The following is a 12,860-nucleotide window of genomic DNA, read 5'->3' on the forward strand; positions in this document are numbered from 1 at the left end:
TAGGCTGAGAGCAGAAGGGAGCACCAGTGAAACTAGAGATGGGATGTTGTTGTAGTCTTTGATAGCTTTTCCACCTGTAGGCTTTTGGAATTAATGTTGCCTGAACTTCTTAACCTGTAGCCAAGGCAAGAGCTCAACAGGGGAGCCTCAGAGTTCTCAGAAAAGGTTTGCTCTTTTGAGTTTGACATGAGCATATCATCCTCATGCCTTAGCCAGTATAGGATAAGTGAAACTAGAGATGGGATGTTGTTGTAGTCTTTGATAGCTTTTCCACCTGTAGGCTTTTGGAATTAATGTTGCCTGAACTTCTTAACCTGTAGCCAAGGCAAGAGCTCAACAGGGGAGCCTCAGAGTTCTCAGAAAAGGTTTGCTCTTTTGAGTTTGACATGAGCATATCATCCTCATGCCTTAGCCAGTATAGGATACTAGGAGAAAACATGACCAGCTGGGCTCAGCACCCTGGGTATGCTACTGTGGCCCTGTAGCTACAAGCTTCCTGAGATACTAGTTCTGGACACAGAACACCAGAGTGATGAGCAGGTTTTGTTCTGAGCCCAGAGACAACGTTAGGTTTTATCAGCACAAGCTTGGTTCTCCCTATGTTTGCAACGCTTATATAGAGGCAGGGTGGGGAGATAGTCTTGAAACCCTGTTTCTGCTAGCTCTGCCCCTGTCCCTGCAGCTGCCTGAGAGCTCCATGCTTCCAAGAGAATGTAATTGTCATCTGCTGTCCTGCCACAGTGCTAGCTCATCACATGCTTAATTGTATGCCCATTTATGAAGATCAGGATCTTAGGAACCCATTATCACAAATTCCAGACTTTGTATACTGGATATGTTGTTAATATATAAACCTTTGTGGCCCTCTGACCTTTCAAGAGAATTGTATTCTGAATATTTTAAAGCAGTTCTGTTGAAAACTTGTATTTCTTGAATTCTCACACCAAAAGACCTTTGTCTTCCCACCGCTCAGCTGGCAGAGTAATTTTTCAGGCTAATTGAACTTTTTCTGTGTGTATGTTGAGAAGTATACCTAACAAAAGAAAGCTTCAGCTAACCTTAACCATGGTACAAGTTGAGCCCTGTTATCAAGACAGCTTATTCTTGTCCAGATTTGTATGAAATATGGGTTCCTGGTGTTGTTTCTTTTTCAGCCATTATTTTCAGTCACCTGACTGGCACAACAGACAGCACCAAGATGGCTGGAAACAAAAGCGTGGAAAACATCTACTTTCTAGCTTGCTCCCTCACTACACCATTCTTCATTCCTTCACTTGGGTGAGGAAAAGTCTTTTCTTGATGGTAGCAAAGTAGAGAGAGCTGCTGCTGGAGTCAGGGAGGATACTTTTTGTTAAAAGGTGGAAAGCGACAGCAACAACATTCTTCAGGAGTATGAACAGGGAAGCTATGGCTGGAGGGCTGCAGCTGGAATAGAATAGGCATGAGCAGGGAGCTGGGATAGAAGGGAGGCCAAGGTGCCAAGATGCCCTGTGGGAGAGTGGGGAGGATGCAGGAGCTAGAGTCTGTGACTGGAAAGCTGTGTCTGAAATACTCTGTAGCAGGGTTGTCCAATTGGTGTCCTGCGGGCCACGTGCCAGCCATGAGAGATTAAATTGTCGCCCTGGGGCTCCTGCACTGCCAGAGCTCCCCCTATCACTCCAGCTGCAACTCTCTCCTTCAGCTGTTGTTTTCTGCATCTGCCTTATGGGGCAGGACAGTGCAGTGCAGCTCAGGAAGCAAATAGTGAGTCTGGGAGTGTGCACTGCAGTGGTAGGAAAAGGTGCCCACAAGGTATAGCAGCAGCCTGGGGGCCTGCATAGTGTGCAGCCCCCAGCTACTTGGAAGGTAGACAGCCCTGTTCTAGAGAAAGAAGGGCATGACATAGCTGAGACAAGGGTCCATGTGGAAGGTGGGGTCCTGTAGCCTGCAAGGGAAGAGGTTTGCCATTGTTCTTGACTTATCTCTTCCTTCCACCAGGGTACACTGGCTATATTTGCTTTGCAGTTGACATGGCAGATCCCATGGCTGAGTTCTGTGCCAGTGGTAGGGAGAGAAAACAAACCACCCTGGCTGGATAGTTTTTACTCTTCATTGCTATGCCATCAGCACTCAGGTCAGTTGTGCCTAATGGTGGCATGGGGGTGGGGATGGGGCCCGGGTATAGTTTCTTAGATGGGGACTGCAATAAAGGGGCTCAGCTCTCATCTCTGCATCTGGGCAGTAGTGCTGCCCATGTCTCTTGTGTAGAAGGCATTTGTCACGCTGAAATTTATGACTAACTGGCTGTGAAGTACTCTGGACTGAGGGGAGCCACCTTTCTGCACAATGTGTTGTTTTCCCTAGTTTCTGCATCAACTGGCCCAGCATCCCATGGCTGGTTTTCTTGTTTTGTGCCCTTCTCTCTCTGCCCTCCACCCCACATATAGAAATGGGAAAAACCTGAGCAGGTTCTCAGATGTGGGTCAGCAGGGAGAGGGCTGAGATGCTCACAGATGAGAGAGGGAAATTCCAGGCTTTGTTCTGCAGATACCATCATGTATGGCTTACAGGGACTAACTTTTATACTGCTTATTTCAGTGCTGGCTGCAGCTCCAGCTAACTGTCCCAGTGGCCAGAAGGGGCCATGCTTCCTGCTGGCAATGATACCAGACATAGCACCAGAGAGTCCATCACCTGGCATCCCTTTGGGGCAAGAAGTGGATTGTTGCTGCTCAGAAATGGGTATGAGCCAGCACACTGCAGGACAGAAGGTCAGAAATGCCTTCTGTGTTTTAAGTATTTTCTGTGGGAACAGGACAGAAGCCTCAAGGGGTTGGGTGTTTCCTAAGGATGCAGAAGGAGCCCTGAGGGGGGCATCTCTTTGGTGCAGGAATTAAGCCTGACAGCAGGCATGTTGGCTGGTTAGCACCAGTATGGCCTTATAGATTAGGAAGCAATGTCCAGTTAAGGTTTCTTTATTGCAGCAAGAGTCTTGGCAATTAGAAAAATACAAGAAAAAGCCAAGTGTATCATTTGGGGTCTAAAAAACCTGTCATAATAATCAGTTTATGCTGCTTTAGTCTCTCACTAAGACAAGGAGCCTAGATGGATGACCCCTCTTATACCAGTTAAAATAGCATTTGAACTGTTCAGAACCCCTAAACTGGGATACATATACCCAACTTGGCTTTTTCCATCATGGGATGTCATTCCAAGAAGGATTGCTAGGAAGATATGGGAATCTGACAAAGAGGGAAGAGCATCTTTGCAGACAAGCTTGCTAACCTAGTGAGGAAGGCTTTAAACTAGGTTTACTGGGGGATGGAGACCAAAGCCCTGAGGTAAGTGGGGAAATGACTGACCTGGAGGAAACACTAACAGGAGGAAGCAACAGAGGAGGTCACCTCATTCTTCCTGAACAGTGTCAGCAGATTGAGGGAAGTGATTATTCCCCTTTTATTTTGCACTGGTGAGGCCACATCTGAAGTAGTGTGTAAATCTCCCCCTCCCCCCAACAGAAAGGATATGGACAGATTGGAGAGAGTCTAGCAATGGGCAGTGAATATGGGTAGGGGGTTGAGGCACATGACTTCTAAGGAGAGGCTGAGGGAACTGGGCTTATTTAGTCTGGAGAAAAGAAGGTTGAGAGTGGATTTAATAGGAGCCTTAGACTACCTGCAGGTTGGTTCCAGATGGAGCTAGACTGTTCTCAGTGGTGGCACATGACAGAACAAGGAGTAGTAGTCTCCAGTTGTAGCAAGGGAAATTTAGGTTGGATATTAAGAAAAAACTCTCTCACTGGGAGGCTAGTGAAGCACTGGAACAGGTTACCCAGAGTGGTTGTGGAATCTCCATCCTTGGAGGTCTTTAAGACCCAGCAGGATAAAACCTTGGCTGGAATTATCTAGTTAGGGATGGGTCCTCCTTTGAGCAGGGGTTTAGAATAAATGATCTCCTGAGATTCCTTCCAACCCTAATTTCTCTATGATTTAACTCAGTGGAAAATTGTCCATGAAAGACTCTGGTAACTTACCTCAGGTTAAGTCTTGTCAGTCCTGGGGTAACATTTTTGTAAAAGGTCCACAGGCACACAGTTGGCAACATACCTAGTGGTAAGGTATAAAAATAGCTGCCAACTGTGAGCAGCAACCTGGGTATAGTTGCACATCTGCTTATTTCTAATCCTGGGCTCTCTTACAGTAGTATCCAAATGTATATAAAATACAGTGGGGTAAGTGCTGCTCTATCCAGGGCAGAGGTTACAGAGTGTCTTAATTATGGTCTATAAACAACTCATTGTGGACATGGGGGCACTCTTGTCCACCAGACAAGCATCATGGAATTCAGTGCCTGGCAGATGAAGCCAGGCCAGTTAAGAAGATGTACCTTAACTCCATCTGAAGAGTGCAGGGAATTCACCATTTAAAATGACTAGGATGAAGGTTGAGTTCCACATTTTCTGAAACTGCTGGCAGGGGCTAGAGTAGGAATTGATTTTTCTCCCTCTCCACCCCCCGTGCTATAATCCTACCATGTTCTGGTAGTTTGCCTAATAATCTTGTGCACACTTCCTTCATCATCATACTGCTTTTCTCATTGGTATTCAGTCCAGACTCCCTTTATTCTCAGTACCACTTAAGGTGCAGGAGTGAGGGTCTCCAAGTGTCACTGAAAGACAGAGGCTCCTGCCATTTTGTTCCAAGGAGAACAGGTGCAAAAAGCACTGCCCTGTTCTTATAACCAAGCCCCTCCCTCTGCAAAAGTCAGGCCACGGTGAGGGGTTTCAAAGAAACAGATGTATTTTCCCAGCAAATCAGGAGCAAGGAGAGTGTGCAGAAGAAAGGGGGGAGTGGAAGCGATGTGTTTCTGGATGATTCCTCTGATGATGATCCCTTATGGTTATTTCTCCAGCACAGAGCTGATGTCACTGAGGAAGAAGAGAATATGACAGTTAATGACAACAAAGTGTCTGAGTGTTTTGGGGCAATAGTGTTGAAATGCACAGAGGCAGAAAGTTGCTGGTACAATCTACAGGGCAGCTACAGAAAGTCTCTTAATGATTGGTACACTGTCTTTTTCATAGTCTTTGTCACTACCATTGGAAGATCTACTGCAACTGTCCCAGCACTGAACACTGATTTAGAACATACATAGGTAATGAAGAATGGGAATTATGCCTGAAACTGACACATGCCCAGGAATTTGGGATGTCCAATTAGGGAATGTGTAAGAACCTCTAGCATTTTTCTTAGCATTGTTTTAGGTGAGCTGATGAAACCCATTGTTAAGGAAACTAGGCAATTACAATTTTAAGATCTTTTTCTTGGTTGCCGATAACTTCCCAAGTGCAGGGCAGATACTGTATACTGTTCCACACTGCACCATGTGAGAATTGCTCCCCATGCTATGTGACAAGCACCCTGCAACATGTCCCCCAACTAAGCTGTACCACACCCCTGCATGTTGTGACACCATCCCTATAAACACGAGTGCATTCCCAGGGTTGGACTAGATATCCTTGCGGTCCCTTCTAGCCCTACAATCTTACATGACAGTGGAAGTTTCAACTCAGGAAAACAAACAAGAATTTTCCTAGAATGTTTGCTCATAAGTTATCTGCCTTGGTCACTGAAACAGAGAGCAAGAGCTTGCCACTTGTCCTCAAAAATCCCCTTCCTGGCACCTAGTCATTCCCGATTAGGTAGTTCTGTGTCCCAAGTATAAGTTAGGGGGAAAAAAAAAAAAAAAGAGGCTGATGTAGCTTGTTCTAGAGAAATGGGGTAACAAATAGATTACCCCTGAGGGCCTGGATAGGAGGCAGAAATGGAGACTAGAGGCAGGAAAAGGGTAGATACTGGGAACAACTGGATAAAGAGTGGATATCGGAGCTAAGATGAGAGTTAGTGTGGAGTGGGATTTTGACATCAGTTGAGGAAGTGAATAGGAAGAGAGTCAGGGCAAAGACTAGAAATCACTGAGCTGGGGGAAAGAAAGAGGGAAGATGGATCTGAAAAAGCCAAAAAGTAGGGACAAAACTGGTTCTAGCTGGGCAAAAAGAGACTAATTGCATGAGAAGAAAGGTGCTGGGTCAAGCACCTGGAGGTGGAGAATAGACAGGACATGGACAAGACAGAAGAAATCAAGTCATTGGTGAAACTGGTAAGAGATTCTATGCCCCCAAGAGCACACTGTTCTCCAGAGCATAAAATGAAACCTGAAATCCTGGCATCTCTTCAGTCCTCTGCTGCCAGCAAGTATGTGACCTTTGCTGATGGAGTTTGTGTCCCTCGTCTTTTTCTTTTTCTTTTTAACCCCAGTCTCCCTGGTTCTTAATCTTCCATTAGTGCCAGTCCACAGAGGATGACAACTTATTATGACTGTCAGTTACTTTCTTAGCATTTCTGTCTTGCTGATGAGCTGATCGGGATACAAATACAGCGTCATGTGATAAAACTTTGGGGGGTTTTTTCCAGTTTCTTTAAAATAGTCTAGGAAAGTGCATAAAAAGAATCGCCCCTTTCTAAAAGAATATAGTGAAAGTTGAAAATTTAACATTGAAAAATTAGAAAATGCTAAGAATTTTAGAATCAGGGGCCTGATGGGACTGATAATTTGGCCGATAAATGCCCGTGCTGCGTGCAACCACAGCACAGCACTTGGGCAGCGAGGAACACAGTTGGCAGCGTGGAGAGCTACCTCCAGCTGGTAAGTCTGGTGTGGTAGAAGGGGAGCGGGGAGGGAGAGGGGGCAGATCAAATACCCTCCAACAGCGAGGGAGGGGGCAGGGCAGGTACTGCCTGAGGGGCTGCCACTTCTGCCACTGCTTGCACACCGGGAGGGCATGGGGGGGTGCCCCCTGGATCTGTACAGGGTTGGGTGGGCTGCAGCCGAGGCTGCACAGGTCTCTTCTCAGCAGGGGCTGGGCTCGGAGCAGGTGTCAGCAGTGCTGGGGGGGTGGGGGGGGGATGCTGCATGCACCCCAAATTTCACCACTGCTGCTGCCAGCCACCCGGTGCAGCCTGGCTCTTCCCAGCACATGGGTGGACATGGGGCATTGAGCCAGGACTGGTTGGCGGCGGTGGCAAAAATTTGCTGGCTCCGAGTCCAGCCCCCACTGAGAAAAGCCTGCCCCACCCTGTGCAGGTCTGGGGGGCCATACGGTCCCAGGGTACTAGCAGCAGCTGGAGCTGCCTTTCCCCCCCCTACCCCCCGCTCCGCAAGAGCTGTGGCTCTGACACCCCCCCCCCCTTAGGCAGCACCTGCCCCTGCGCTTTCCCTCACCGCTGGGGGGGAATTAGTCTGCCTCCGCCCACCATGCCCCTTCCACCACAGTAGATTTACCAGCTTGAGGCAGCTGTATCAGAAATCGGATCAGTATCAGCCTCCTTAAATATCGACCATCGGTATCAGGCCCCCCCAAAGAAAAATCACTATTGGTGCACCTATATAAATGATTTGGATGCTACAAAAATGTGTCATGTCAAATAAGGATGAAGGCAAGGCTGTAACATCCAATGATCACAACAATTTGTTAAGCTGGCCCTCATCTAAATAAAATGATTTTTAGGATAGCCAAATGCAGACTATTCCTACTGAATAGAAAAATTGTACAATTCTGGAACACTAAGACCCTGTCCAGACTCTTGAGATTTATTTCATATGCAACATTTATAGAATTTCATGTGCTTTAAAACTCTAAAAAGTAAGTGGACACACTGTGCATGGTACTATATTGCTATAAATCAGTTCAGATCATATCATAAGTGACACTGGACAAAAGATGAACAATTCTGAAGTGCTTCAGGTAGCACTTGTCTCCTGCCAGAGCAGGATGGGGAGTTGCTTAGGGTTACCATATTTCCCATTTCAAAAAAAGAGAACACCTGTCAGGGAGGGGGTGAGGGTAATGTGATTGGGTGGGAGAGGGCAGTGATATGCCTGTGCCCTGCCCCTCACTCCCAAGCCACAATCCCCCCCAGCCCTGCTGCTGCCCCTCATTCCTGACCCAGTCCCCTGCTCCCCAGACCATGCTAGTACCCTTCACTCCCAGCCTGTAGCCCCCCTCCCTCCCCCAAATCCCTGTGGATACCTCTCACTCCCAGCCCACAGCCCCCTGGCACTGATTGTTCCCTGCGCTCCCCATGCAGAGTCCCTCAGCCCTGTTGGTACCCCTCACTCCTGACCCACAGCCCCTTGCTCCCCCCAGCCCTGCAAGGGTCTCCTGACTGCCCTGCCCCTGTGAGCACAGGCACTGGCACAGCTTGGTCACACAACTCCCTCGCTCCCTTCCCCCACTGTGAGGAGCAGGCATCTCCCCCACCCTGCTACAGCCCAGTGCTGGGGAAAAAACTTTGATGCCGAGCAGAGCAAAATCCCAAATCCTAGACTTTTTTTTTTTTTTTTTTTTTTAAATCAGTAAGAACCAGGATGGAGATGGGAGGACCCAAAAAGAGGAAATTAGTGCTTTGCTGCCCTTCCATTGCCCTCTCTCAAACATGTAATTTATGTTGGTAGCTTGCCACTGGAGCAACAGGGCCAGTTTGGTATGGATTGGAGAGGCAAACATGCTCAAAAAAAGGGTGAAAACTATGCCAGATATGCACATGAGCTGGAGAGAAGAGCCAGTACATCATTGTGCTGTTCTGAGAGAGACTGGAGGCTGGGGAGGCAGACATCTATTGTCTGCTCCCACTAGGAATGCAACGCACCCGAAACTGACCTCCCTGCAGTTGCAGAAAGTACTATAGGACCTGATAACCCTGGGGATCTGGCACATCCATTCGGCCATCCTCTGAAGCCTCTGGGGAATTGTGGAAGAAATCTTGGGATAACTGATCACCTGCTCCCTAGTTATGAATCAGCACAGCAGCTTTGGACCTGGTACATCTTGAGGTGCTTCAGCTGGAAGAGGCCAGTACATTTGTAGAGTACTAGTGTGTTCCAAATTAGAAGCCCTTCTAGTAAATGTTGCATTTAAAGTACTTCATGTACATCTGTCCATACCTTAGGACAGTGATCATTAACCAGTTTGTCATTGGATGCCTTGAAATCCTTTCAAGGGTACTGTGGGGTGCCACAGAATATTAGCTGTGGCGTGTATAAACTTATAAGGTAAACCCACAGATTTCAAACAGGAATCCTTAGTGTTAAAAACATTCTAATCTTTTGTGCTCTTTTTTTTTTTTTTTTTGACGAGAGAGAGAGAGAGAGAGAGAGAGAAAGAACTAAAAGCTAGCATTTTCTGAGGGGACCCTCGAGTCTGAAGAGATTGAGAGCAATTGCCCTAGGGGCATAGTAGAATAGCAAATAGTCATGATGTGGCAAAAGAGCTAAGCCTTGGATGTATAAAATGAGATAGTAGCAATTAGAGGTAGGGAGGTGATTTTACCTCTCTATGCAGCACTGGAGGACTAATATGAAAACACAGGGCATACCTACACTAGATATTTGCTGCAGAGTAGACCAATTAGTTCTGCAGTAAACGTCTTGTGTCTATACATGCAACTGTCAGGCCACAGAAAACTAATTATCTCTGCATCAGGATAGTACTTGTAAATCCTCCTGTGGAGGTTTTGTTTGTTTGTTTGTTGTTTTTTTACTTTGCTGCACCACTTGTAGATGCCAACGTGGCTGGCTGGAGCACGAGGGTGCTTCAGTGCTGTCTGCCAGCTAGCCCTGTACTGGAGCACTCTTGTGCCCTAGCCAGCCCCTCCGCAGCATGTTGAGCCAGGTCAGAGCAGCCCCAGACTGGAAGACCGACTCCCCCAGGCCCCCTGTCAGCTGGGGCTGCTCTGACCCAGCTCAGCCTATAAATGCAGCACCCAGGAGCAATGAACTCCAGTGCAATATGCGCCAGTTTTTATTGCTGCGTGCTAATAGCATGTGTAGACATACCCACTGTGTATAATTCTGTCTTTAGAAAGTGGATACCAATGTAGAAAAATTGGGGGTAGTGTGTAAAAAAAAAAAAAAAAAAGCCTCCAAATTTTGAGAGCTGCAGAAAATTCCTTAGTGAGAAATGTAAGGCTCTTAGCCTCCTTAGCATCTCAAAAAATGATAAAGGGGATTTGATCAGCGTTTTGGTTCTTTTAAAAAGGGAGACAAAGCCATGTACAGAAGTACTATAATCCAGCAGTTCCTAAACTCTGATAGATTGCACACCACCAATTTAAAATGATACAGCCTTAAGTACCACTAGCAAATTTGTCATATAAAGTACATTAGTGATAATAAATCTGTTAACGTGTACCACTGACGAGTTGTTTGGGTACCATTGGTGGTACAAGTACCAGATGGGGAACCGCTGCTCTAAATCCAAACAGAAAGATGTCACAAAAACCAAGGACTGGAAGTTGAAGCCAGGCATATTAAAATTGGAGATGGGGCACACATTTTTGACAAAGTAGATGAGTAACCATTGGAACAAACTACCCAGGGAAATGGCAGGTTTTGGGAGACTTCTCATTTCTCTATATCTTCTAAATCAAGATTACATATCTTCCTGGAAGATGGTCTTTAGACAAACAAGTAACTGAATCAGTGCAGAGGTCACAGGCTGATATTTAATGGTCTGTGATATACAGAAGGTCAAACTAGATGATCTCATGTAAATTCTATAACAGATCACTCTAGCAACTCGTTTTATAATAAAACTTGTGTGTTCACCTCTAGAGAAGGGGTTGTAGAATAGTGAGACAAGGCTAGAGCGAATGGGAGGGAAGAGCAAGGTAATATGGAAAAGTAGCATTGCTGGTCTGTCAGGCCCATTACAAACTCTAATCTGTCTTTACAGGGGAGCTCTCATTCCCAGATCGTTGCAGCTTGAGGCCAGCCCACTCCAGCAAACAGGTATATTAATCTTTCATCTTCTACTCTTTTGCAGCTCTTTGGCTTTAGAAAGAGTATGGTTGCAAAGCACCTAGTACAGTATTAGCAATATGGCTGTGTCCTAAGGGAAGCATGCCCCTCCTCCCCTTAGCCAGAGAACAGGAGTCACAGGTATGGTACTTGTGCCCCTTTACTTAAAGACAGGCTGCAGGATCTCTGCAGTAACATTCTCCACCCTTCTCCCAGGAGTTAATACACATGCTACATGGTGGCTTTGGAGAAAACTGCAAAGAAGGGCCAGCCAGAGACTCCAACTGGCAGCAGCAGACTTTTGGCCATGCGGAGAACTTTCTGCAATTCTGACTGGATCTTGCTTATGCTGTTCTGAACATCTGCAGCCCTGCTCTCAAAAATATGCTTTGATTTCATGAATATCCCTTTTCTCCTCTGCTTAGTCCCCTCCCCCTGCTCTTTACTTCTCTTTCCATTTATTATCCACTCCAAAAAATAAGGGTGTTAACATCCTATTTGTTTCATCTTGTTGGTCATTGCTGGTATGTTCTTACCTTCCCTCCATCCCGTGTCTGTTTATAATATATTGTTTTTATTGTCTGACAATAGAGATTAAGGTAAAAATGTAACTTAGCCAGCACCTGTGTTTTCAGAATACAGGTTTTCCTTGCTTTATGCTATCCATGCATTCCTGGAAAACAGTGCATAACTCAAATTTGCATAAAGGGAACCCATTTTACAAAGCAACAAATAGGGATACATGCCAAGACCTTGACTGTACTGACCCCCAAACCCATTTCTACTACTGTTACAAGACAATTTTGGTATTCACCAACAGCAGACAGTATACACAAGAAAAGGGCACTATCATAATGGGAATGGCAACTACAGAGATGGTGTCACAAATGGGTGAGGAGCACAGATCCACACAGGAAGCTATATCTTGGTGCACGTCACTCCCACAATGCACTGCACAAAGCAGCTGACTGTAGGCTTCCACCACACTGACAGCATAAGAGTGAATTTACCTCACAGATAATGATTTTTTGGTATAAAAAGGCTCACTGCATAAGAACGAATTCACACACACAAAATCCACATACAGCGAGGGAAACCTGTACTTGGCGTTATGGCATGCAATACATTCTGAGCACATCTGCTACCTTCAGTTGCAACTGTGAATACTCAACCTTTTGTGTATTAAACTCTCAAGTTTCTGGGTCAACGCCCAAGTCTCATGCTGGGCATCCAGAATATGAGAATCTGAATTCGCGATGGCCTTTGAAAAGTATAGTTTAAGTAACTTGCTGATGATGGTGACGCATTAAGTGTTGCAACAGTCATATGTTGGAAGCATGAGGGACAGAAAGTCAGGGACAGGTAGACTGGCCATGGTCAATAAGACCTTGAACGCCCGGTCATCAGCGTCCTGATGATTTGTTGGTCTTTAAAAGCTTAAAGGGCTGCCTTCATTTCTTCAGTACTGAATTTGCCAGACAGGTGAGTATTGGGACCCGAGTCTTTCAGAGCTGTTTAACAACTTTATCTGCCAAGTGAATTCCTTATCAAGTTTGATGTAGAGGCCATTACACCCAAGTTGAACTGCTATGGCACCAGGTTTGTATTTGTTTACATAGATTTCATAGACATTAGGGCTGGAAGGGACCTTGGAAGATCATCGAGTCCAGCCCCCTGCCCAAAGGGCAGGAATTCAGCTGGGGTCATAGGATCCCAGCAAGATAAGCATCCAGTTTGCTCTTGAAGGTGTTCAATGTAGGCGCTTGAACCACCTCCGGTGGCAGGCTGTTCCAGACCTTGGGGGCTCAGACAGTAAAGAAATTCTTCCTTATGTCCAGCCTGAAACGGTCTTGTAGTAGTTTACGACCGTTCGACCTAGTCGTCATCCCTAGGGGCGCTCTGGTGAACAAATGGTCCCCCAGATGCTGGTGGTCACCCCTGATAAACTTATAGGTGGCCATCAGATCACCCCTGAGCCTGCGCTTTTCCAGGCTAAAGAGCCCCAGGGCTCTCAGCCTGTCATC

General features: G+C 46.3%; 1 protein-coding gene and 1 long non-coding RNA gene across 2 annotated transcripts in view; one reads left to right on the plus strand and one right to left on the minus strand.

The window, feature by feature from the left end:
- The window catches only part of DELE1 (DAP3 binding cell death enhancer 1), a 43,142-nt gene that overhangs the window by 3,356 nt on the left and 26,926 nt on the right, over nucleotides 1-12,860 (plus strand). The window contains exons 3-6 of the mRNA XM_014524997.2: nucleotides 1,155-1,278; nucleotides 1,978-2,113; nucleotides 2,578-2,721; nucleotides 10,772-10,827. Of these exons, the coding sequence (XP_014380483.1) occupies nucleotides 1,155-1,278; nucleotides 1,978-2,113; nucleotides 2,578-2,721; nucleotides 10,772-10,827 (460 nt within the window). The remainder of the gene's footprint in view (nucleotides 1-1,154; nucleotides 1,279-1,977; nucleotides 2,114-2,577; nucleotides 2,722-10,771; nucleotides 10,828-12,860) is intronic.
- Nucleotides 3,887-12,860, minus strand: part of LOC102378403 — a 25,927-nt gene continuing 16,953 nt past the window's right edge. The window contains exon 3 of the long non-coding RNA XR_325012.2: nucleotides 3,887-4,906. This is a non-coding gene — a long non-coding RNA (uncharacterized LOC102378403). The remainder of the gene's footprint in view (nucleotides 4,907-12,860) is intronic.

Source organism: Alligator sinensis, unplaced genomic scaffold (genome assembly GCF_000455745.1).
Source record: "Alligator sinensis unplaced genomic scaffold, ASM45574v1 scaffold338_1, whole genome shotgun sequence".
Lineage (NCBI taxonomy): Eukaryota > Metazoa > Chordata > Crocodylia > Alligatoridae > Alligator > Alligator sinensis.